Genomic DNA, 24,501 nt, shown 5'->3' on the forward strand with positions numbered 1-24,501 from the left:
TTGTAGAGGGTAAAACTCTGCGGGGCAGAAAGGAACGGCAAACTCGAGCGCGACGAAGAGGGTGGAACGGCCTATCGGAATTATTCCGACCAGTCATCGGGACTTATGCCGCTTATGGGATTATACCGGCATTAGCCGGCGGAGCTTGTTCTCCACCATTCTGTACGAGATCCGCGATAAAGCTGGGTTACAAGCAGCATTTCTAGCGAGTCAACTTCGGAAACTTCGTAACTATTTAGAGATTTGTTCGGTAATAATACCCCCTCTTCACGTTCTTTTCAGTATAGACTCGGCGTAAACATGTTTACACATGTAACGTTTCCAATATTACGTTCTAAATTGTGATCTTCTTGATTTCTAGCACATCTTAACTTTTGACAATTCTCAACAATTTTTCAAACTATAAAAAGCTAATATTAAAACATGAATTATTTTTTTAATACAGTTTCTTTAAAATGTAACAAAAATCGCTGAAATTGGCGAACCAAGATGCCTATTGAGGTGCCTCTATTCGCTTTAAAAACACGCATGGATAAAAGAGGCCTTCGTATCGAGCAAATTTATCCAAGCACTTTAAAGGAAAAGTGATCTAAAGAATCCGCGAAGATTTAAGGGATAGAAGAGCAAAGATAGGACGTACTAGGACAGACTGAAGGTGGAGGGAGGAGGAGAGAAATGCGAAGAAGACTACTTAAAATCTCGGCGTCTGAAGCGTACGAGGAGGAATTTTTTTCGGCGAGCATTCCGCTCCTTTAGCGAGGATTTCCGTCCGTTAGACACTCGGCTGAGCGCGCGCGCGCGTATCCTCCTTTGCCTTCTCGAATGAGGGCTGGCTGGCTGCCGGGGGATGCGTGCGGATCTTTTCCCTGTAATTAATTTAAGAGGGCTCGCTCGAGCTACTCCGGCGGGTGGAGAGTCCCGTGGCGTCTCGCGGATCACCGAGAAGACGAGGAGGGTCCCTCGTTTCTCGTCGTCCTCTTAACGCGACGGCTGCGCGCCACTTTTTCGCCTCTACACACGCGTACGCGCTTCATAATCAATTCTGATTATTCGCAGAAGAAAAAGCAATTTTTCCGATGCCGGTATACGCAATAAAAATATTAATAACAAAATATAAAATTCTCGAAATTTTTCCGAACCTTGCGAGTAGAAAATTTAATTCGAGCTATCTGCTTCTCGCGCTTCTGTCGGATACGCGCCTCCCGAACCGACGAAAATAGTTTCAAGCTATTTATCTACCTGCAGTCTACTGTGTTAACAATCCGCGAACAATAAGAATGATAAGATTCGCGCGTGGCAAGATGGAGCGAGGGCTAAAGTCAGATTTATGTTTCTAATCGCTCATTAATACGGAGCTCTCGCGTGCGATCCAGCAAACAGCGTCTTCAAGATTGTAAATCCAAGAGTAGTAGCGGAGTCCTTCTCGCCGAGTAAAACGGTGCTAAGCCCGTGTCTCTGGACGGGGCGCGGAGACGAGAGCAAGAAGAAAGAGGGGAAAGAAGAGGTGGACGTCGCAGACGGAGAAGGATCGGGATGCCGAGGTGCTACTACTCAAGGAGCAAGGTCGGCAGATGGGGGGGACCGCGTGGTAATCCAAGATTTATCTCGCAGTCTGTGACATCGGGACTGCTGCTGCTGCTTCTGTTGCTTCAAGGGCTACCGGATCCCTTCGTCGGAACCCGCGGCCTGAAAGCGATTCGCGCGCGGAACAGAAAGAACGACGAACCACGACCGACGACTGCGAGAGCAGACTTAAAGCCTGCTAGCGCAGACCGTAAATGCCGAAAAGTTTCAATAATGCAATATACTTATCAAAGATAAACGTTTTCTATCTGCATATATCCTCCGTTCTATATATATATATATTCACAGCAGTTTAACTTGAATGATGAAATAATATTGATTTTACATATGTTTGAATAAAATTGGACAAGCGTGAAATAAATAAAACCAAATCGACAATTGAAGATTATTAATGATACAAAAATATTCTTTTCTATCAACCATTAAATTTTCAAGATTTTCGAAGATATTTTTACAACAATCGTGCCAATTTCTGCGAAATTCAGGCTATCATTTACATTCACGATTCAGAAGGCGGGAAGTCACGGAGTCGTGAGAACGTTCCGCAATTACACCACGCCGGTACATACGTCCTCGGCATTATAATCTTCTGCGGAGGAAGCGAGAAGAGAGGCGGACGAGCCGAGTCCGGTAGTGATAAATCGTCGCGGCCAATGGTAGCCGGCCGATCTTCTCGATTAAAGTAAAATATATGGCAGCTTTAATTACGAAGAGATTTCGGAACGCGACTCGACTCGGGCTCGCGCGAGAGAAAACAAGCGAGAGAGTGTGAGAGAGAAAGAGGGAGAGAAAGAGAAACGGAGAAAAGGATGGGGGTGAGATCGAGACGGAGAAGAGGAGAATTCAGGGGAGAAGGCGACCTTTGAGATGCATTATTCATAGGGTGTGAGAAGATACGATATGATCCAATATGTGGCCCGCCCATACCTACTAACCGCCGACGAAACCTACGAGAGAGAACAAGAGAGAGAGCGAACTCTCTAAGCTGCTGAAAATTGGTCCTCGAATTTTCGCGTAATTTAGAATACAAGGGGATGCTGCCTCCGCTAGTTTCCCTCGCAAACCCGCGGCTGCGAGTCGGTCGGAGCAACGTGTAATCGCGCCGACATATTATCGAATCCGCCGACATATTTCTCCCCTCCTTCCCCCCCCCCCCCTCGCCTGTGTCTACCGTCGTCCATATGGGCTTCGCGAGTTCTGAATATTTAAAGAGATACGTTTCGCGGTTCGTAAGAAAATGCAAATATCGTTGCCAAGATTGTTGCGCAACGCACAATAACTTAGAGCAAAGTGAATAAAGTATCAGCTAAATTAGAGACGATTATAGTCTTATTGTTATTTATAAAAACGCGCATTAGCACTGTAGTCAATAATCATCAAACTATTGTATGTAAAAAAGTACAATGTTTAAACATGCTTTATATTATGTAACGTAGAAATGTGCAATTTCACAATCTAATTTATACATATAAAACAAATTATATGATAAATAGTAATAATAATAATAAAAAAGAAATTTGTAAAAGTTCTTAAATTATGAACAATTTGTTTTAAAATTACCGGTTCATTGAAAAGCCGATTACAGTGTTTAATTAAGAGAAAGAAACATTATATCTGTTTTTTTAAATATTATCAAACGAGAATCTTAATTCAAATAAAGCTCTTGATTAAAATAATGTTTAAATTTCTATTTTTAAGTTGCAGCTTCGCGTGTGTCACGTTTTTATTCGCTAGAAAGAAATTTTCAGAGAAAATACGCTCTAGAGTTTGCATGAAAAACTTACGAGAACTCACAGTGATGAGAATAATCGAGAGAACAAGAAGAAGAGATTCTTGGCGAAAGTAAAACGGCGTAAAATGCGAGGAGCAGATCTCCAGGTGGTTTGGCATTCGTATCTTTACACACCTCTACGCACCCTTTGCGCATACGGACGAGATGCCCGAGTATCTCGAACTCTTTCGGCACGCACGCCGATCTTAACGGTGCAACGTTGCAACTGTAAAGTCACGTTTACAACGGCGAAGCAAATTCTCAGCATCGTAAAAGCACGAGATTACACACGTTTTTACAATGCTAAATAAATAAATATTGTAATATCAAACAAGATAAAACATTCCAAAATTATGAATTTTATATATGTAAAATTTTGCTAAAAGTTATCCTTAAATATAGTAATATTTGAATCGTTTGTTAACGTTATCTTTCTCACTCATGTTCTAAAAATGATTAAAAAATAAATCTTGTAACAACAATAATGCAATTCTACTTCAAAATTTCTTAATTTCTTTATTAAAGCTCATCAGTGTATTAAAAACCGCTAACTTAAATTTTTATTCTGAAAAACTTTCAGAGTACAGCTTGAATAATATTCTATTATAGTGAGACTTATTGTTAAGACTATCTGTAAGAAATTAAGATTCTCTTTCGGTAAAAGAAAAATATTTTTCTGCATAAGAATGTCATCACTATTCTCGCATGTGGAAAACAGTCTTCGCGATCGAGCAAATCACGGTGTAAACACAACTTAAGACTACACCACCGCGGCGTATCGCAGTTGCAGACTGCATGAGTCGAGCGAGCGAGCGAGCGGCGCGGTGTATTAACACACAATGAGATAGTTTTGTTCCACCGCTCCAAACGCGCTTGTTCGTTTCGATGTCGACAGCCACGTTCCATACCACGGATACCTGGTGCATCGGGTGTCCCGATAATTCTACGCGTGCCACAAAAAAAAAGAAGCGTTCCAGCGGGAGCAAACGCGCTCGTTACGCGCCGACGAATTATACGCCGTGAATGCGATTACGTTTACGAGCGAGGCATACTATGTACTGGCGCATGAGCGTGTGATCGCTACGACCGGATCTCACCTCCTTCGCGTTTGCGGAAAATATCCGATAAATCGATCGCAAGTAGGTCGAATCGCTATAAAGTCAGTCGCGCGAGAAAATGTTCTAATATCTCGCGTTAACGAGATTTCTCTTCGCTATTATGCAAGTATCTATTTCTGGCCGAATTTTTCCATAGAATCTAAATCGATCAGTTATGACTTCAGAGTAAGTAATAAGTTTCTAGGACACAAATTTATTTTAACATTTTAACATGATGTTAAATCGATAATTACAATTCTCTAATGTTCTTCGGAGAGAACGGTTTCACGTAAGAAACCCTATAATTTAAAGCACTATTATTAATTAATACTACTATTAGAATTAATATCAGATATGACATTATCACAGAAGTGCATCGTATAAAAAATATGTGATAAAATTCTCTTAAAGAAGAACTGGAAATATCGGGCTGCATCAAACGCATCCACGCGAATCATACGCGTTACGTGAAGTTAAGCGGGACGCGTAAAAATGCGGAGCGAAGCAGAGCGTGCTGCTGCGTTGCGACAAACTGTAAACATAGCCGTTAACTCGCGCACTAATGACGCGCTATAGAGTCCGGATCCCAAACGAGTGAATTAAACGAAATCGCGGTTCCGCTGTAGCGACGGCGACGCTCGTAAAAGAAATCATCTCGCGCAGTCCACAGAGATAGGCAGGGAAAAAAAAAATGAAAAACTACCGAGCCCGCTATCCGCGTGCTTGCATTTAAATCGAATTATCGACTCCGTCGGTTTTTAACAGCCGCCGCCGCCGATTCCCACCGATCATCTCCACGATAGTTTATTCGCTAAACCGAACAGCGGGATCGTTAACCGATCCGACTGCTACAAAATAATCAGTTTGCCGCTGTTAAGTGGCCGCCGGGAGAATTAAGCGCACGGAGATCGGCGGTCGAGGCCTGCCACCAGGTGGATAATCAACGATGAACTACAGTGTCGATACACGACGTTAGTGCTTATATCACCGACATACGCCGCTAATTGGAGGCGGTCTCACCATCAGGCTGATCATTCAAGGCCTTCAGCGCCAGCGTATTTGATCATAATTAAAAGCCGGTAAGCGATTAGCACGAATCGCAACTTTCGAAACGCCAAACAAAGTAACGACCATCTGCACATTGCAGAAGAAGCTGCGCGAGACTGACGTCTGACTAGTTTGCATTCTTGTTGTGGAAAAGAATGCATATTTCACTCGATTAACTTTTCAGTTTATAGGCTTAATTTAAATACGGTAGATTATATTTAGTTGCAATAAAAAAGTGACGTCTAAATTTTTTCAATTTTTGTAGCATTATTTTCAAAAGATATTCTTCGTTGAATGCTAAACTGTGTATGACAATATATTCAGTAATGTATTCATAATTATTTTAGATTTCTTCAATATGTATAATGAAAATTGAAACTGACACGTAAATATTATAAAATAAAAATTAAAGACACCTGTTCTATTGTTTGAGCGCGTCTCCCGCGTATGAGTATTTCACGGACACCGTGTTGCGTGCGAGGCTCGGAAAGGCAGAGCCGTTCGCGATCGCTCTCGCAACGGGACCATTGTGCGCGGACGCTTTGATAAATTACCGAATAATTGTCAAATGCTAGAAAACGACGAAGTCGAGAACGGGTTCGGAACAGGAACCACACACGTAAGACACATCGAGTCTCTGCTCCATTCTACCTTCTCAACTTGTACGCGCAGCCACAATTTAACGGGAACAGATTATCCGATTCCCAAAGAGTGAAACAAGTACTGCCTTAACTCAAAAGAAAAGTACTTTGAATATACTGATCTCAAATATTTTTAAAAAATATTTTGTCACAATTAAGTAAGCAAAGAAGATCGAAAGAAAGTATTATCGCATTCAATACGTTTTGTTTATAACGATAAAATATTTTTATACGTATAATACAAAAAATAATAAATGTAAAGCTTTTAAATAAACGTTTTGAGTATAATGTTGTCAGTGCTAATACTCTCTAATTACTAATTTAAATCAGAGAAGATCATAACAGAATTTGTAGAATCCTGTACTTTTATTATTTTTTTAAAAGAAAGTTGAATTTTCTTAAATAGCGTAATGTTGCAATAAAAAATATACCAATTGTTAAAATTATTATACATTTGTCAAGATAGCAAGGAAAAAGTAAATAAAAAGAACGGAAGGCTGACTGCTGGCCCGTTTTCTGGCTGAAATATGACAACGTGTACGACTCGATGCGTACATTGCGTACACGTGGACAGTTCGACAAGCACAGCAATGCTAAAAGGGCGAGGATAAATGTCTCGTTGCTTGTAACCGAACACGCCTGTACGCAACGCTTCCTCTCGATTCTCTCCACTTTCCCTTTACCACGCAGCACCACTCTGTCCCGCTCGCTTGTCCTTTCCCGAAACCTCCCTCGCCTTGAACCGACTTGCCTTTACGGGCACTTTGGAATCGCACGACTGATCCACAACAGATTAGAGAGAAATGTCAATGTCTATTTACTAATAATTATTTCTCAAAGAAATATCTTTGCTGCAAGTACAGACACAACATCTGTATTACAAACGTATATTTTGATATAATATTTAGTAGAAAAAAAGTAATAAAAATAATTCTTCTCTTCCTCGCGTGATTAGAAGATGTAATTCTGTTTTCGCATTTTAATAGAATTCTCCAAGACATTATTTACATTTTCGATCGAGACACGAACTACTATACAAATAAACGCGCGGAGAAAGATGTATATGAATCTTTGATAATTATCGAAAGGGAGATTTAAACGAGGACACGGCAGATGTGTTATCGCAAGATTCGAGACTCACAGGTTCACCGAGGATAAATTTATCGATTTAGACGAGTCGAGATGGAGGGGCGGAAAAAGAGCCCGTCGCGCGGGCTCCTCATCAGCGATTTAATCCCTGAACGGCGACAGCTTCGAGTTTATTTATTTTTTCGCTGGCTCGTGACCGGCGCCAAAACGAGGGCGAGACCGGGACAAGATTAAAAATCCCTTAATTACTTAATCGTGTTACCCGGCTACGTCCGTCAAAGAGAATCCGTCCGAAAGGTGCAAGAGGTAACGCGTTCTCCTTTTTTATCGTTTCCACGTCCTTACTGCATTATCGGTAACTATTTCTCGGTGAAACTCTGCGACTTTGTGTATTAACCTTTTCGCGTAAATTATAACACGATAAGTTGTACATTTGCACAACGCGATGCAGTAAAAAAAAAAAAAACAACATAATTTTAAATGTGACTGTTATCTTATACGTTCTTGTAAAAAAAATTGAAGATAAAAAGTAAAAGGATTAGATTACAGTCATGTGTTTCTCGATATTGCCCTACGATAGTCAACGTGTGGCATTAGTGCGGCACTAACGACAACGGCACGGTAGTTCGAGGGCGAAGACAGTGACAAACCGCCTCGGTCCGCTGTGATTTCAGTTAATTGTCGGCGCGGCCATTTCTCACTCGGCTTCCGCTCGACAAGGACCCGGACGACAACGTTGTAAATATCCACGAAGGCGCCATGAGCAAAGGGCTAAAGGTGGAACGTCTTACTCTGGTAGGCTTAAGCCCCTAAACCTCGCGCGCATAAGCCGCTTCTTCCTTTTCTCGTATTCTTTTGTATGAACGATCTCGTACGGCGGACAGGACGTACTTCTTCCTCCCTGCACCCTTTCAACACCGAGATGAGTCTCTCTCAGATACTTTTCGTTAGCATAACATCTTCCTGACGCGACGATATGTTCATGAAAGATAATACGGTTCGTGAAATATAATAAAATATATAAAAATTAAACTAAGTACCACTTCAATCTGGAATAAAAATCTTGTTTTTTTTTTTCTTCAATTTTAGTGTTTAAATATGTTAAAACTTTGCCAAATTCGTTACTTGAATCCTTATTGCAGATCATTGATAACATAATATATATTTAAGGATTCGTATCAAAATTTAATAGTCACTTAATAAATGTAGTGGGTACTTGAAGCAATGCTCTATGGCTTTAAAATAAGTTTGTTACGTCCAAGTACAATATAAAGGGTGAGGGAGCGGAAGGACCGTAAGATTTAGATTGAGAACCGTCGCGGAGACGAAAACTCGTCAATGTTTTTACGCAAAAGGGATTTGAGACGATTACCACGGCGATACGTTTCGGGTTAGAAGGGCTCTCGCGACTGTCCGAGATCGCCCTACGAGAAAAGGGGCGAGCAAAGGGCTGGCCGACGGAGGGTGCAGAAACGAAGGTGGAGGGCCACTAAAGTCGGAGTCGTCCGGGCAATCTTGTTTTGAGCTTCTAATAATACCCGACGTATCGGCTCTCGCTGGTATTTTTATGGCCCGGTCCGGATATATGGACGCGTATCCATACGTATGTGCCGCAATATATAACGGGCGGACAAATAAAAAGGTAACAACGTAGCGGTGGACAAATAGCCTTCAGCCCCCGAAAACCGCCGATAGGCCAGCGACGCCCACGCCTTCGACGATATAATGCGACGCAGAAACATTTTGTTCTCTCTCTTTCTCTCTCTCTCTCTCTCCCGTATCTACGCGTATGTGCGTGAGCGCGTACGTGCGCGTTTCTGAACGAGGGGGATGATCGAGCATAAATCAAACCATCCACGTGTTACCGCGATCGGATCATTTTATCACGCGCCGATGACTAGCCATTTTTATAATTTGATTCATTAAGTCGCCTATCACAAAATCTCTTTCCCCTCTTCGCAAAACTTTTTCCCTTTGCGGTAGAATAAAGATAGATGCTTATCCCGTGTTATTTTGAAAATCGTCGAAATTATAGAGCGCTGATGATCGTAGAGTGTTGATTAGTTAAAGCTAACAGCGCTAAATATCGGTTTAACGACCAGATAAATAGTTTCACCATTATACCTTCGCTTATCTAACGGGACCCGGTATTGATCTGATCGGATTTATAATTTCGACGATGGTAAGCTTTTACTCTATACATATGTATGTATGCATCAGGATAGATAATCCTACCTATTGGTCATAGCTGTGACATTCGGGAAGCCGTCATCCCCTTATTTTGTTAAAAAAACAGTATTTGTAATACTTGTTATCCCTCGAAATTACAAAATCCAAAAATGTTGATTATATACCTTTTTAAAAAAACATGGCTACGATTTAAAAATAAAAAAATAACTTATATTTCTATAACAGAAAAAAAAGAAATACAGTTGTCTTTTGTAACAACAAACTACAACATTATTTTATGCTTTAAAACCGTAGTGGTTAAGAAAGCCACTTAAATGAAGTCTTGCGTATCCGACGTACTCGCTTCGGAACGTCTCCGAGCGTACTCTTGGCGAATCGGTAAACGTTACACGAAGAGACGCCAGAAAGAAAAGACGAGACTCGTAAAACAGCGTTTACCGAGTGTCTCGACTGGTCGACCGCAGTTATTACGAACGAATATACGTCACGCGGTCGCGGCGTATGGGCTGATGGTGACAGTTCAATCCGAACTTCGGCGTTCGGCGGTCAGGAACGCAGCCCGCAAAACCGCACGCGTGATTTCTGCCGCTCTTTGCACCCCGCCGAATGACCGACCGACCGACCGACCGGTTCTACTGCTATCGCCGCTCGCCCTCTCAATCCTTCCGCGGAATGCGCGCGGAATGCCTTCGGAATGCCCGAGAAAGAACGCCCCGCAATCTACTCCCCCCGGATTCTCTGGAACAAAAACTGCAGCTCCACAATTGTTTTCGGCGTCATTCAGTTATTAAATTTATGAGAACAAATTAATGCAATAATTCGAAAAAGTTTAAGTGGCGCAAAAATTGCAGTGGTGCAACTTAGAGTGTAAATAACAAACACGATATGGTTCTAAAGAATTTACATCTCGAAAGTGTATATGACGGTGCATCGCGGAATATTATTTTCAACTTTCTATGTTTTGAAGACTCTCACTTTATAACTAACCATATCTAAATTATGTTAAAGCTAAATTAATTTGCATGCAATCGCGTTATTCGGAGATACAACTTCCATATATACATATATTGACTAGTAAACCTAATTCAAACTGCCATGACGCGTTCAAACATCAATGTTGGCCGGCTATGCATGGAATATCTAATCATTAATTCAAACGTAGGTTAAAGATGAATGTTAACTTCAAGAAATAAACCTTTATCAGAAACGTCCTACTGCGTACGCGGGATTCAAGGCGGATTTTTCCACCGAGAATTAATTTCAAAAATAAGGCTCAAGTTACTCACAGATGTAATATTTGATTATGTAACAAAATACTTGTGTTTTTATGCGAGTATAAATATATTTGAAAGTTTATCTAGATTTTATCGCCGACGATTATAGTATTTAATCAAACGTTCTTCTTTATGAAACAAATATTAAGAAGTCTTTCAATGATGTGCGGGCATACAGCATCTTTTATATAAAAAACCATCGAATATCGCCTATACGCTTGTACTGCGAGTAAGATGACAGCTTCGATATTCCACGCGCGGACTATTTGCACGGACGTGGCCGCCCGACGGCGGCTCGAGGCCATCAGCGTCGGCGGCGCGTTCGAATTTTCTCGCAGAGGCCATCCTCTTCTCGCGGTTGCCGGCTAAGCTCGACGCATACGTGAGCAGCCATTCGCTCCACAGTTACACGTGAGTTGACGTTCCGAACGGAACGTTCGGCTCGTGACAGAAATTACTAAATGCCCGGGACCGGCCGCGGTGTACGTAGGTACACGTGTGCGCGCCGCTGGATTTATACGTGTGTATATATCGCCGCCACTCGCAAATGGGACTGCGGGGGTGCGACAAGAGGGAGAGAGGGATGGAGAGAAAGAGAGACGGAGCGGAGTGGCCGGAGAGAGCGAAACGGCGAGAGAAGAGCAAAACGACGGCGGTGCAAGAGCCGCGGACATGGGTGAAACGAGGGTGAAGGATGAGGATACGAGGGGGTGGCGTGTGTGAGCCTCGCGCGCATATTAATCTCCTCAACCGCACATCGGCCTCTCGCCGAATCTCGTTCGTTCGCGCACTTCATCTCCCGGCCCGCTAAACGTGGCGCGGCGTGGCGCGGTGTGGCGCGCACCTACGCACCGGCGACGACGCCTGCGGCAAATTGGCAAACTGCACAGTTTAACCCTCCTTCCTGCGACGTCCACCTTCCTGCGCCTCCTCCGCTCGCACTCGTCATTGCCCGCGCGCGATTGTCACGTAAAACGACCGCGTCGATCGCGTGGCACGTGCTACGCCGTGCAACAGTAAATGGGATTTCTTCGCGCGTTGAAACAAAGGAAAAGCAAATGTTATCCGGGACGTTCTAGCAAGTATTTCGTTCGTTTCGCTACAGGCAACAGACGATGAAAGTGCGACAGTATTAACAAGATTCACTTTGATTGAAGAGATTGAAACGAAAAATTCTGTATGCTCCTAATTGCTCATGTATAAAATAATTCATACGCGACAAAAATTTTACAATATTGATATTAAAATGCGCCTTTATCTATATAAAATATATTTTTTATTCTTCACGAGAAGATACAATCAGTGCGAAGCAAAATAAAATTTCCATTAAATCGTACATTAATCATATGTATACCATTACTGGGTTTCATTAAGCTCGAAATTCGGTCAGATCCACTGCGAATCCAAATTAACCCTCTTCGTTACATTCATTACGAAGTCTCGTGTTTATCAAGTTACACGAGATTGGCAGATTCCACGTAAATTTTATATTTTGCATATACCAATATTCTAAATTCTCTTGCGTTGTTTCGCAATTCGCGAATAACATCATTATGCGAAAAAAGTTGTGCGAACGCGCAAACAGCATCTCACACGTCGATCCGCGCCCCTTTTGTTAAAAGATATCTTGCCATTGCGTTGCAGACTACTCGATGGAAATAAAATTGACGACGCGCATTAAATGAATCGAATTAATATGTGGAGAGCCATGTAGTATGAATTTAAATCAATACTTTTAATTAAAATTACAGCGAAACTCTACTCCATCCGGCGGAATACGTATGCCAAATATGTTGCATTAGCACCGAATTTCATTAAATTATGTTAAAGCCCAGTCGAATCCGCCGTGAATCATAAATTGAAATTAACGTCTTTGATTAAAATTATTTCGAGCTTGTACGTTCCATTGTTCTGCTGAATTCAACTGATGTGTAGAAATCGCCGTGTAATATAGTCGAACCTATTGTATCTTTTCCTTGTTCTACTTCAGTTTATATGTACAGTCTAAATAAGCTTGCAAGAGATATATTATTTGATGCTCCGCCTATAATTATCTAATTGTCGAAATGTAGTAAACAGTAATAATAATCCTTCTATCCTATGTTTGCTTTACAACAAGAAAGATACGTTCAAAGAAAGTATCTAATAAATGAAAAATTAAAGATAAGAGAGATCTTGGCAGTTGAAAACTCATTTTACACAATAATTTTAATGGGAAATTATTTCATCAAGATATTCGTAAAGATTATCTTATCAAGATGAAACATAATAGTGTACAGTTTTCACGAAAGCGAACTACGTAAACTCCGATAGTTTCGGCGACGTCGACGCCAACGTCGGGTGCATCTGGTCGACGTCGACAGACGCTCCGTTTAGCGTCGACGATATAAACGAGTTCGTATACAGTATGGGAAGCTCCTCCCTCACCACGCCCAGAGCTTCGCAAGGAGTCTCGTCCTCCCACGTTGCGGAGGAGGACACCTCTCTTTCTTCCTCTCCCTCTCTCTCTCTCTCTTTCACTCACACTTCCTCTCTCTTCCTAGCTCTTTCTCTCTCATCCAGCCTTCGGCTTCTGGTCTAGGAGGCGGAGCTTCTATTTCTAGCGGCAGCGCGAGTCAGATCGTTAAACAAGCGTGGGAACGACGGGATAGAAGACGAAAGACGAAAGAGAGAATCACCAACACACGCACGCGAGAATCACTAACCCCTTCTCGAGGGCAAAGTATTCCTATCTCTCGCGGGGAGGATGAAGAGCGAAGGATACATCGACTGGGTAGTTGGGAGGAAAAGGTGAAACGATCGTGGTTTCACGCGGGAATGGTGGAAGTCGACGAGGGGGTGGTCGATCTGACAACGAGAAGAGTGACAAATGTACAGGATCGGTCACGTTTCTACAGCGCAGCTGAGATAGAAACGTGTCTGCGATTATATAACATTACCGACAATGCTCAAAGGTTGTATTAGTTTATTACATAAAATGAATTTTCAAGGAAGCGTCGGTCTCCCAATAAGATCCATTCGTGCTCAATCCATTTCTTCTCAATGTAACAATAAGAAATAAAATTTCTTATCATTAGATTGATGTTATATAAATACATGTAAAGAAGCAATCTGAAAATACGACCGAAACAGAATTTTGTTATCCATTAAAAACTCCAAAAATCCCCAAAAAATTTTAAATAAAGATATATTGAGCGATAAATACTTATAATTAAAATTTATATGTACAAGAGAATTATTTAAAATTTAGCGTTATATTTGGTATTCCGTATTGGCTACATATACCGCAGCATTGCTCATATAATTATATTAGTATTACTTATTCATTTCCAATAATCATTTCAAAATGTTATGCTTTTAATAATCAATGTTAAAAATTCAAAGAACAGCATATTATTATCAAATAGATAAAAAATAATCGTAACAACCATCTGCTCTGGGACTAAATGTTCACTAAGGAAGAATGAAGTTTAAACTGGTCCAAGAATAAAGCTTTACTACTGTACTGTGCATTTACTTTTTTGCGGACATCGCGTCCAAGTCGCCGTATGAGTCGCACGGTTGACTCGCGCGCGTAGTGCGCGTAGGGACTGCGAGAGGGAAACGGAGAGGAAGAAAGACACGTAGATCGTTTCTATTGCGCAAGAATGCAGGCGGAGGAGTCTCTAGGTGCCCAATGCACATGCAGCGGTTATATAGAGCTCCATTCGCGAGCTCCGCCTAGCCCGTTGCAGCCGGGACGCAGAGGAGGAGGTGGAGAGGACAGCCGGTCTCTCAGTTATTTTACTCCCTGCTACGACACCGCCAATACTGCGCCACCTCTATTGCCCCTACCCTCTCTCTCCATCCCTCAACCTGCTTCTTCCACCTTTCTACAGCGACTGTGCGAGCGCGGAGGCGCGGCAAACTCCACGTCGCCGCACTTGCAGTTGCACCACTCAGACCGTGATGAATAGTCCTCCTTCCACCCTGCGCCCTCCTTACCCCCCCCCCCTCCCCTCCCTCCCGCCCTTCTCGCGGGACTCTTTCCTTTTCCTTGCACGAGTCTCCCGGAGCTAACTACTCCCGCGGGATCGATGACGACTGCTTTGCGTTCGTTTTCTTGTTACTTGGAAGTTTAACCGTTTATGTTGCACTTATCCTGTCTTATGCGCTTTAATTATATTTTTGAAATAAACCGTTATCTATTACTGACAAATATGGCGTAATTAATGAGGAAAATAAATGGAAGCACATGATAAACGTTTATAGCGTTTTAAAATAACCGACTTTGAAGTTGAAACGATGGTTATACGATTACATATATAGAGTGCTGTTATCTAATATTGCGCCGGACTGTTTCACCGAGCTCGCTTTCCTGGATTAACTCCATTAGACATTATCGCGCCATTAAATTGACAGTATCCACGATGCAATGAAAAGTGGCTCCCAGGTAATAAAACGAAAACTGTGCCCAGAAAATAAAACACTTTGAAATAAGTGCTCAGCAGTCGTTTCAGATATTTCTACCAGCATCCGCCGAGGAATTTTGTGCTGGAATTGCTTCCAGAAAATAAACATTTTAAACGCATACCGTCCGGCGTATCCTATAAACTGCACTTACATTACCTTAGAAAAGTACGCGATATGAGCAATATAAAATTTCTAATTACTCGAAAACTAAAAATACGAATTTTCTTTCTGTAAACAAAGAAGAGCAGCGCGACGACGCGTTTTTTTCCGCAGCATTCAGCTTTTAATTTTATTTTTGCCCGACAGTTATATGCCACCGCAGACTCCGCGGGCGCGCGCTAGGTGCATATGAAACGCGATACTTTTGACGGGAATTTTTTTCCATGGTTTTGCTTTATTGTTCCGCGAGAGTGATTGGTAATTGGTCGCGTCGAGGTGGTGCGTCCGTTCGCAATGTCGCCATTCGTTCGCGAACTGCTCGCGTCGAATACAAACGAACACGATGGACGCGGCGCGACCTATAAGGCACACCGAGTTGGCCCTCTTTGTCGATGGAAAAAAATGCAATTAAAAATTTTCCAGGTAATATGGGTCACAGACTGTTCGTCGACTGTGGATTCGTTCGTTTTTGCGCACTTCGATCCATCGATTCGAAAGAGTTCGCAAAGAGCTGTCCGCCCGCTTTGAATAGTCACAGTACATCGTTTACAATCTATGCTCTATGCTTGGGAACTTCAATTGTTCAAATAAACAAGATTTCACGATTTCATAAAAATCCGAGAAGTATGTAAATTCCATTCTCAGACAGTTGTAGAAAATGCAACAGAATATCGAACGTATTAAATTACAACGAAATCGTCAATCATGAAAACACTTTCCACTTTAGTTTAGTTCTACTTTTCAAGTTTTCTAAAAAATGTTCTTTTTATATTACTCGCTTCAAATGCACATTTTTAATTAGCGTAAATAAATTTAATCGCAGATTCTAAAAATGACTGTAATTATTGTCGCAAGTGCAGTAGAAAATGGAATATGTTCCATCTTGAAATCAAATCTGTACGAATGGAATCGTATAAGTGAAGATTAAACGCATGCCAATGCGAAAAGCCATATCTTAAAATAATAACGAAGAAACAAAATATCGTGTATAGCGCGAGAGGAGGAATCGGAGAAATCATTTGTAATTCAATAATTCCAGTTCGTTTGTAATCCGGTAATCTATACTGCGGCTCGTTATTCCTGCATCATAATGAGTTTCGCGTTACTCGCCTTTTCTCGACGCGGACAGCTGGATAATCCGCAGTAACGAATTGTTAGTTCAACCATAGCCAGTGCCGAGTTATCTGGGTCGCGATATGAGCAACGAAAAAATAACGAAACGAACATATTATCGGCGGGCAAACCCCATTCATCCCTTTTGAAAGCCGCTATGCCGAGATGATGCAACGACGCACATTCGAAAATACATTACGAAAATCGATATATAGATTTTCGCAAAAATGTTACTTGGTATATAAAAATATAAATGTCACTTAATGTCAAAATAAATAATTAAAAAAATCTGATACGATTGCTATTTTACACAAGTCCATATTTTGTATATTTTTTAAATCATGATTTTTCTCTCATATAGCGTATTTTCTAATATATTTTTATTGAGAAATATCGTCGAACGATATTCTTTTATCGTTTACCGGCACCTTTCGGTGAAAAGTTTCCGAGACTACAAGAAAAACCGTCGATTCGCAGCTTAAAGCGTTTTCGTGGCACGTTTATACCGGATCTCGATGGTTGCCTAATGGTCCTCTCACGCAGCCACCGTAAAATAGAGAAATCATCGTAAAAGCGGCCAACGACGCGACCACCCTTCCGTGCCATCGTCGAAACCTCGGTAAGCGGGCGAAATTTGATTACTAAATAATTCGTACGACGTGATAGTAAATCGTGGGTGCCGGTTCGCGACTCGCCCTAAGAATACAAATGAGAGAAACTTCTACACGCGCACTGGGGAATGTGTTTGAACAGCAGTCATTTGCGAGAAAGATTCGTTGAAAATACTATTAGTATTTTATGAAAAGTAAGAAACCGCAATTTTGCACCGTATATAACTATACTATCGTAATATGATAAATTATTATTAATAATTAAGAAATCAAAGTTTGAAAAATAGTTCTTAAGACTTTTATCCTCGTAATTATGTAATTTAAACTTAAATTGATAGGCTCGACGCAATATTAAACGCTCATAACGCAATATTAAAAATATTTTTTAACAACAAAAATTGTTTTTCATCATAAAAAAATATATATAAACCATGTTGTTTTAATAAAATTCAGCGCACGATATTTACAACACTCCACAATAAAACAACTCTTTCACGCAAAAAAATTACACAATTTTCCACGAGCTCTGCTATTATGTGATAGATGAACCAAAGAGACATTAATTTTCAATCGATTTACTGCTATAGCAATTACGCGCGTTACATGCAAATTCGATTTTATCCCGCTCGCTCGATTGCTTAACATAGTTGCAGCATCACGTCTGCGAGTATTTATACTATATCTCATTGGCGAAGTGGTACATCAATTCAGTGTCGACGTACGCGGTGTTTCGTTAACGATAAACGTTATTGGCCAATAGTGATTTAGTGGCGGTCGGCGAAAATTCATTCCCATTAAAGAATGATTGACGCAACTGACGTTTATACGGGCTTTTATCCATGACATACGACACAGTCGTAACGGCCACGATACTAACTGCTTTCTTCAAGAAGTAATAATTTAGTACTGAATATTTATAATGAGCGATGCATCGCATGTATATTACACTTCAATCATTTTTTAACACTTTTCCCTAGTGGCGATGTATTTTTTCATATATGCACTTTGCGACATAATTTGAAAGACTAATTTTATTACTTTGTTATTTATGATATAATAAAAGAATGAAAAGTTTCATTTTTAACACAATGTCATGTTTACTTACTTTACTAAATAATTCTGAGATTTTATTGTTATACGCTAGCTGCACATATACGCGCTGATATGTTGCTGCAGGAATTTTGTAATAATATTGTGATAATATCAAAATCGTTGCGTATAAAAATTTTCGGAATTAAAGAAACATAATTCTGTTGTATAGCGTTTTATTTTAAGGGCAGAAAATGTAATAAAATACGATTAAACGAGATACGTTGAAAAGAACAAGTTCGCAATCAAGTTTTTCGCATTATACGCGCGAGCAACGCGATGACGATAACAAAAGCTCTAAGGCAAAATTTTTGCGGCATATTTTTATTTTTAATTCCAAAAACTTTTAGGCGGTGCAATTTTGTGATATTAGTGGATGCTATTATGAAATTCTTGTGAAAATATAAAGCATTTTAAAAAAAAAATTAAATAATTTATTCCATTAGATTAGATGCTAAGTGTAAATAAAGATTATTTAAGATTTTTAGCAGCACTTATTGTTAGAAATAGAATGAAAATGAATAAACTCTGTAAGCAAGTTTTGTTCAAGAAATTCTATTTCGAATTTTCACTATGTATATGCATTGAACGATGTGCGCAAAAATGATTCTCGCTGAGAGATTCACGGAAAATTGCGTGAACGTAAATATGCAAAACCGAAAAAACGACGTCATACATTCGCGGCGGGCTAAAAATCACGACACTTCCGGTTTATGTCCGCCGTTTCATGACCGTCATCCCTCGTCGAGACGAGCGGCGTCCCTATGTTATATTACCGCCGTGTATTTATGCGCGCGTAAAAAAATACACGCGCGGATAACGCGCTAATACATGCGCGGCCTTTCGGCCCTTCATGTGCCGCGCCCCTACGGTGCACCACGCGCTTTTACGCGGGAAAGTGTCTTTTTAAAGCGACCGCGCATATCGAAAACAAGCACTGCAATTTTTTTTCGAAATTATCAATGATTTTTGATGACTCTTTATATCCTTTGAACTTTGTTTCATAACTTTTTGTTATATATCCATATTTCATATGGATACAATTTTAGTGACGCACATAAGGATTGCAAATTCCGAAATGTAATTAAAAACGTAACAAATAATAAAAACATATAAAATTGAAAAATACAGCGAGAAAAAAAATATTTGTATGACATTTTCCAAGTGCAGGATGGTTCAGAGTTACTATAATAAATATGCATAAATAAATAATTTTTCCGTATATATATATACATAATATTTTTGCACGTAATGCTTTGTCAAGTTATTTGACATTCGACTAATCTATAAAATCTAATTAATTGCAAATACATTTTATTTATTCACCGTGCAAGTTGCGCGGTGTCCGCGGGTAAGTTCGGTTTGCATCTTTGACAAGGCCACAATATCGCGCGATGCTATTGCGGGCGGGGGTGCGGAGAACGGAGAATGACAGGGGAAGGAGAGGGAGAACGAGGGTGCGCGGAAATGCAGATATTTGCCAGGAAATTGATAACTCGAATAAACTCGTCGCAAAACATTCAAACAGGCTGCCAAACGGTACGATTGCACACTCCAACCCCCGGCTGCGAGCCAAACACCGCACATCCCCCCGATGCAACGGCTGTACATACGTTCGCGGGAGTGATGCGAGCTCGACCGATACAATGCGCATATTACTTGTCCGCCGGTATTCTCCGCACCGGCGAACTGATTACGGACGAATTTGCTGAGCGATTTTATTCCGATTCGTAATCAAAAGTTGCCGGCGGTTTTACAATGGCGATTAGAGAGAACTTGTCTTTGCAATAACAAAGTGAATGTGCGTACTCTCATTAGAACATTTATGTATGTGAATACTAAGTAATATGTAAGCAATATTTGAAAATTATAATTAAATTCAATTATATAAAAATTGTTAAAACACCATAGAAATGTAATCGTTTCATCATTGTTAACATCTATATTTTTTTATATAACAGCATCTTATATTTGCTAATAACTTTGTAGTGCTCGCAATAAGATAGGATTTAGAATCACGCAAAAACATATTGTTCTTTCCTATTAATAACAAAGTTTCAAAAACGATCACTATTGGAACGATGATAGTTGATTATAGCAACTTGTGGACGTGACTAAACACGCGCGTTACAGACGCAAGTCAATATTAACTCGATATTTTTGCCGCGCCATTAGAGTCAAATAAACGCAATGTAAATTGCACGATACAGTCGCGTATGCTTATTTGCCATAAATAGCGATGAAGCACGAGCGCGAGCGTATGTCAACCACGTCTCTATACGCGTCCCTTCACGAGGCCGTTCAAAAAGGGCGTGAGTGTGTAATGAAAATACCACACTATGGAGTATAAAATAGATATGTGCGCGGCCAATTCGTACAATAGCGTCAACGTTCGAGATATCAAACAGTACGTTAATAATATCTCTGGCACTGACTCGTGTCAGCGATAAATTTTAATATATCGAGAAGATTGCTGAGAGAAAAGAAGATTCAATTCAACGTTGGAGAATATTTCATCGTTTGTACTTAAAATATCGAATAATCGACACAAAGGTGACTATAACTTTCAACAAAAAATTTACAAAGCAGCATTTTTATCAGTAAACGACGACTAACATGCCTTTGCGAGACAACGCGCGCACGTGCAACAATTTCCGTAATTAAAATTGACTCTTCGCTCACAATCACGCGAGTAATTTTCCGCAATGACTGTCCCCTGTTGCGCGACACGCCGTGCATCGCCACAAAGTCAGTATCGACTAATTAGCAACGCGCTAACGTCGCATCGAAGCGGGTGCGGTGCGACGCGGTCAAAGGGCGTCGTTATCCTCGCGTCGGACTACGCGGGAATAAAAAAAATAGAAGCGAAGGGAGAGACTTTCCGTACGCCTCCAACCCCTTTTCTCTTTCGCAATCAAACGAAAATTAGCCGATGAAAAGAGAGACGGTAGGACGCGCGAGATGACCATCGCCCGCTTTTTCGCCGACGGTTAATTTGCGCGGAGAAGCGAGAAGTGTACAATTTCTCACGAAGTTGCTCGATTTGGTGCGCGGTCCGATATTTTTATCTTGAATGAGAATATTTTATCTCTTTTCCTTCATAAAAATACCAGGAAATAGCTCCAAATTCTACAATTCACGAGATTTAAGAAATATTATTGTCATTTACGTGAAAGTCATAAATTAATATCTTACTTATAAAAATTGTTTTCACGATTATCCTTATCAGAACTACATTCCAAATTCTTATTTAAATAGCAATTCTATTTAATAATATACATAAACATTCTCCCTGCTAAATAAACTCAGCTGCGTATCCAAAATTTTCGAAATGTATACAACCGGACATATATCTCAAGAGATAAGCGAAAAAATAGAAAGAGAAACACACTCCGTATTGTTCAAGAGCACGATCTTTTTCGAGTCTCGCAAGCGCTCGGGGTGGACACCCCGTATATTTTTCCACGCTGACCCCGGCATACGGGCGGGTTAAGGCCGGCTACACGAGGAGCAGAATCGTCGAGATTTGTATGCTTAATCTACCTAAGTCGTTTATTTGAGCCCCCGGCGACGTAACAGCTGCGCCGTGAACAACCCTGAAGAGGCGCGCGCGCGCAGAGGGCTCGTCCTCTCTTTGCCGCGCGTTTGTTTATTTTTCGCCGTTGTCTTAATTACCGAAAGATAGAGCCATCCATTTTTCTCTCGACGGCCAAGCCGCCGTCCGCTTTTTCCGTACGCTTTTCAGCTCTGGATTTGATATAATGGAATAAACTATGCGAATAACTTTGCGAATAGTATAAAATAATTGTGAAATAAACTTAAGTTACATTTGAGATAAATCGATAAAACAATCCAATGGATAGAATATTTAACGTTTTTATTATAAAAATGACGTATTGAATATCGCTGCCGTCGATTCAACCAGTAAATATTTATTGATTTATATTTACAATAAATATTTAACTCTTCGTTTGAAAAAGAAAATATTTTAGCTTGTACTCTTTATGTTCAAAATTGAAAGTGTAAAGAATTTGGTATATAGTCCTGATGAGGATAATCATAAAAGCAATGTTTATAAATAAGATATTAATTTATGACTTTCACGCAAATACACGGAGCAAATCCGCGTGCTTATCTTAGAAAAATTTTGTCTATAATAACATCTCACGAATGATGACGATAATTTAGAGAATATGTTACGAAGACATTTTCCGACGATATAATTTTCTCGAAGCGATGTCTCGTTAATGTTAACGAAGCTCAGCGAATAAACGCACAATGTATATTAACATTAATATTATCAAAGAAACGAGAATGATCAACATAAGTAACCAGTATTATAGCCAAAAATTGTATAAATATATTGATCGAAGATTGATGCTTTAAACAAAAATTTAGATTAAAAAATGCTATTTTACGTTGATCATTATTCGTTCGAAAAAAAAGTGATAACCGTGCATTGAATTGTACTCACGTCTGTACGGTCGTCCTTCCTCCGGGGTGGATCGCTCGGTGTTTTCGGATCCAGGTGTGGCGTTGGCATCGCGGTCTTCCTCGTCAGGAGTCGCACCACGATTCGGACCGGAACCGGTACCACCGGTGCCGGTAGGCGAACGGCTCGCGGAACCGGCCGGACTCTGCGGCCCGCCAACTTCCTGTCCGGCAGCAGCAGCGGCGGCGGCCGCGGCGGCCGCCGCACCCGAAACGGACACCACCGCACCCCCGCCGGCGCCTGGTAGAGACGAGGGCGAGAACATATTCGACATGCTCGAGAGCGAGCCGATGCTGGGCAGGCCGCCACTTCCCGGCACCGCGCCGTTCCCGGTCTCGACCTTGAGGCACTTGCTGGGGGGCGCGAACGCGGACGGCACCAGGGGCCGGAAGCCGCCGAAGGGCAGTCTATGCTCGAGCGGGTGCAGGAATTGCGGCGGCAGATGCAGCATGTGATGCAGCCCGTAGCCCAGCGATGCCGCCGTGCTGAAGGGCACCTGCAGCTCCTTCGAATCGGTCACCTGAAATAAACACGAAGAAAAAATTTGTAAAAGATGCTAGTAATCGTATAATTGTATAGTTTCATTTTTAAATCGCGAAAGTGTTACTGGTGTTAGTGAAAGGAAAACATAAGTCGTAGTAATGTAAGAGAAACAGTTAACCAATTAACTGTTAGTAATTTTTGATCAGTACCGAATAGAGAAGGAAACTATGTTACGTGAGAATTGAAAATTTTTCAAATAGATCATATATATTCACATATGTACCTATATATATTCTTCAAATTACTATTAAATAATTATAAGAAAAGATTGATTGAATTCAAATTAAGACAGTTCATATTGAATACTTCTAATATTAATGTAAAATTAAATATTAAGACTAGCGAGTAGCCTCATTTAATAAATATATTCCTTAAATCCCTTAAATTTCATTTAGTTATTAAATTTTACAGTCAATTCATAAGTCGTTAGCTTGAAATCGTATATCTCTAATTTCCTATTGATTCTGATGATACTGACATTATACAAAAGAACTCTTGACGTTTACTCTCCGAAACTGCGCTCGCATTATTGGACGCGATGGGATAACTTTATTTCGAATATGCGATGAGCGGAAAAATGTTTGAATCGCGTAATTCGATAGCTCATTTGCAACATGCATTTCCGCGCTTTCAGCTACGTCTGAATGGCATATAATATCAAAGCAGCGTGGCGGTATACTGTTAATAACGCGAAACCACTGTGTTATAATAATCCGTCAAAACCTGCAGCTCTTCTCTCCCGGCGCTCTCTTCCACCCTCGCGTGTGTCGGTTGTATCATTCAATTCGCCGTGATTGACGAGTCTATTAAGCCGCATACTGAATGCTCGGCTGAAGCAGCTACGCATTGGGTTTTGTAACATTTATAATGCCAGAATTATCGGATCGTACTAAACGCGGCTAAAGTAATAATAATGCATTGTATCTCCTGTGTCTCGACTTCTCGGAAAACGTAATGGCGTGAGCAACACGCGAGTCTTTCAATGCCTAATTACCGACACGAGTACTTCACGATGTAGCATCATATTTCACAAGTATTCATAAAATTATTTTTCTTTAAATAAAAAAATCCCATTTTTTACAGGGTACAAATTCAAAATATTTGGTTTTAAAAGCGGAATTATTAAGGAAAATACATATTTGATATGATTTCCGAAAATTTATAGCGTATCTTTCTTCAATCGCGCACACTTTTCTAGCAGACATAAACGTTGGAATATCATTAATTCCGCAATTTTATGGTTTATATGAAATTGTTATAGAATTTCGGATAAAATCTATTCCGGTATAAAAATATGAAATTTACGTTGCTCATCAACATGCCGCGCGACTAAGGGAACAAAACGGAAG

At 40.6% G+C, this 24,501-nt stretch overlaps 1 protein-coding gene across 5 annotated transcripts in view; it reads right to left on the reverse strand.

The window, feature by feature from the left end:
- Positions 1 to 24,501, reverse strand: part of LOC105667892 (E3 ubiquitin-protein ligase RNF220-like) — a 145,596-nt gene that overhangs the window by 112,610 nt on the left and 8,485 nt on the right. For all 5 annotated transcript variants that reach the window (XM_067349630.1, XM_067349632.1, XM_067349629.1 and 2 more), the window contains one exon: positions 22,592 to 23,129. In XM_067349630.1, coding sequence (XP_067205731.1) covers positions 22,592 to 23,129 — 538 coding nt within the window. The remainder of the gene's footprint in view (positions 1 to 22,591; positions 23,130 to 24,501) is intronic.

The sequence above is a fragment of the Linepithema humile genome, chromosome 2 (genome assembly GCF_040581485.1).
Source record: "Linepithema humile isolate Giens D197 chromosome 2, Lhum_UNIL_v1.0, whole genome shotgun sequence".
In the NCBI taxonomy this organism is placed as follows: domain Eukaryota; kingdom Metazoa; phylum Arthropoda; class Insecta; order Hymenoptera; family Formicidae; genus Linepithema; species Linepithema humile.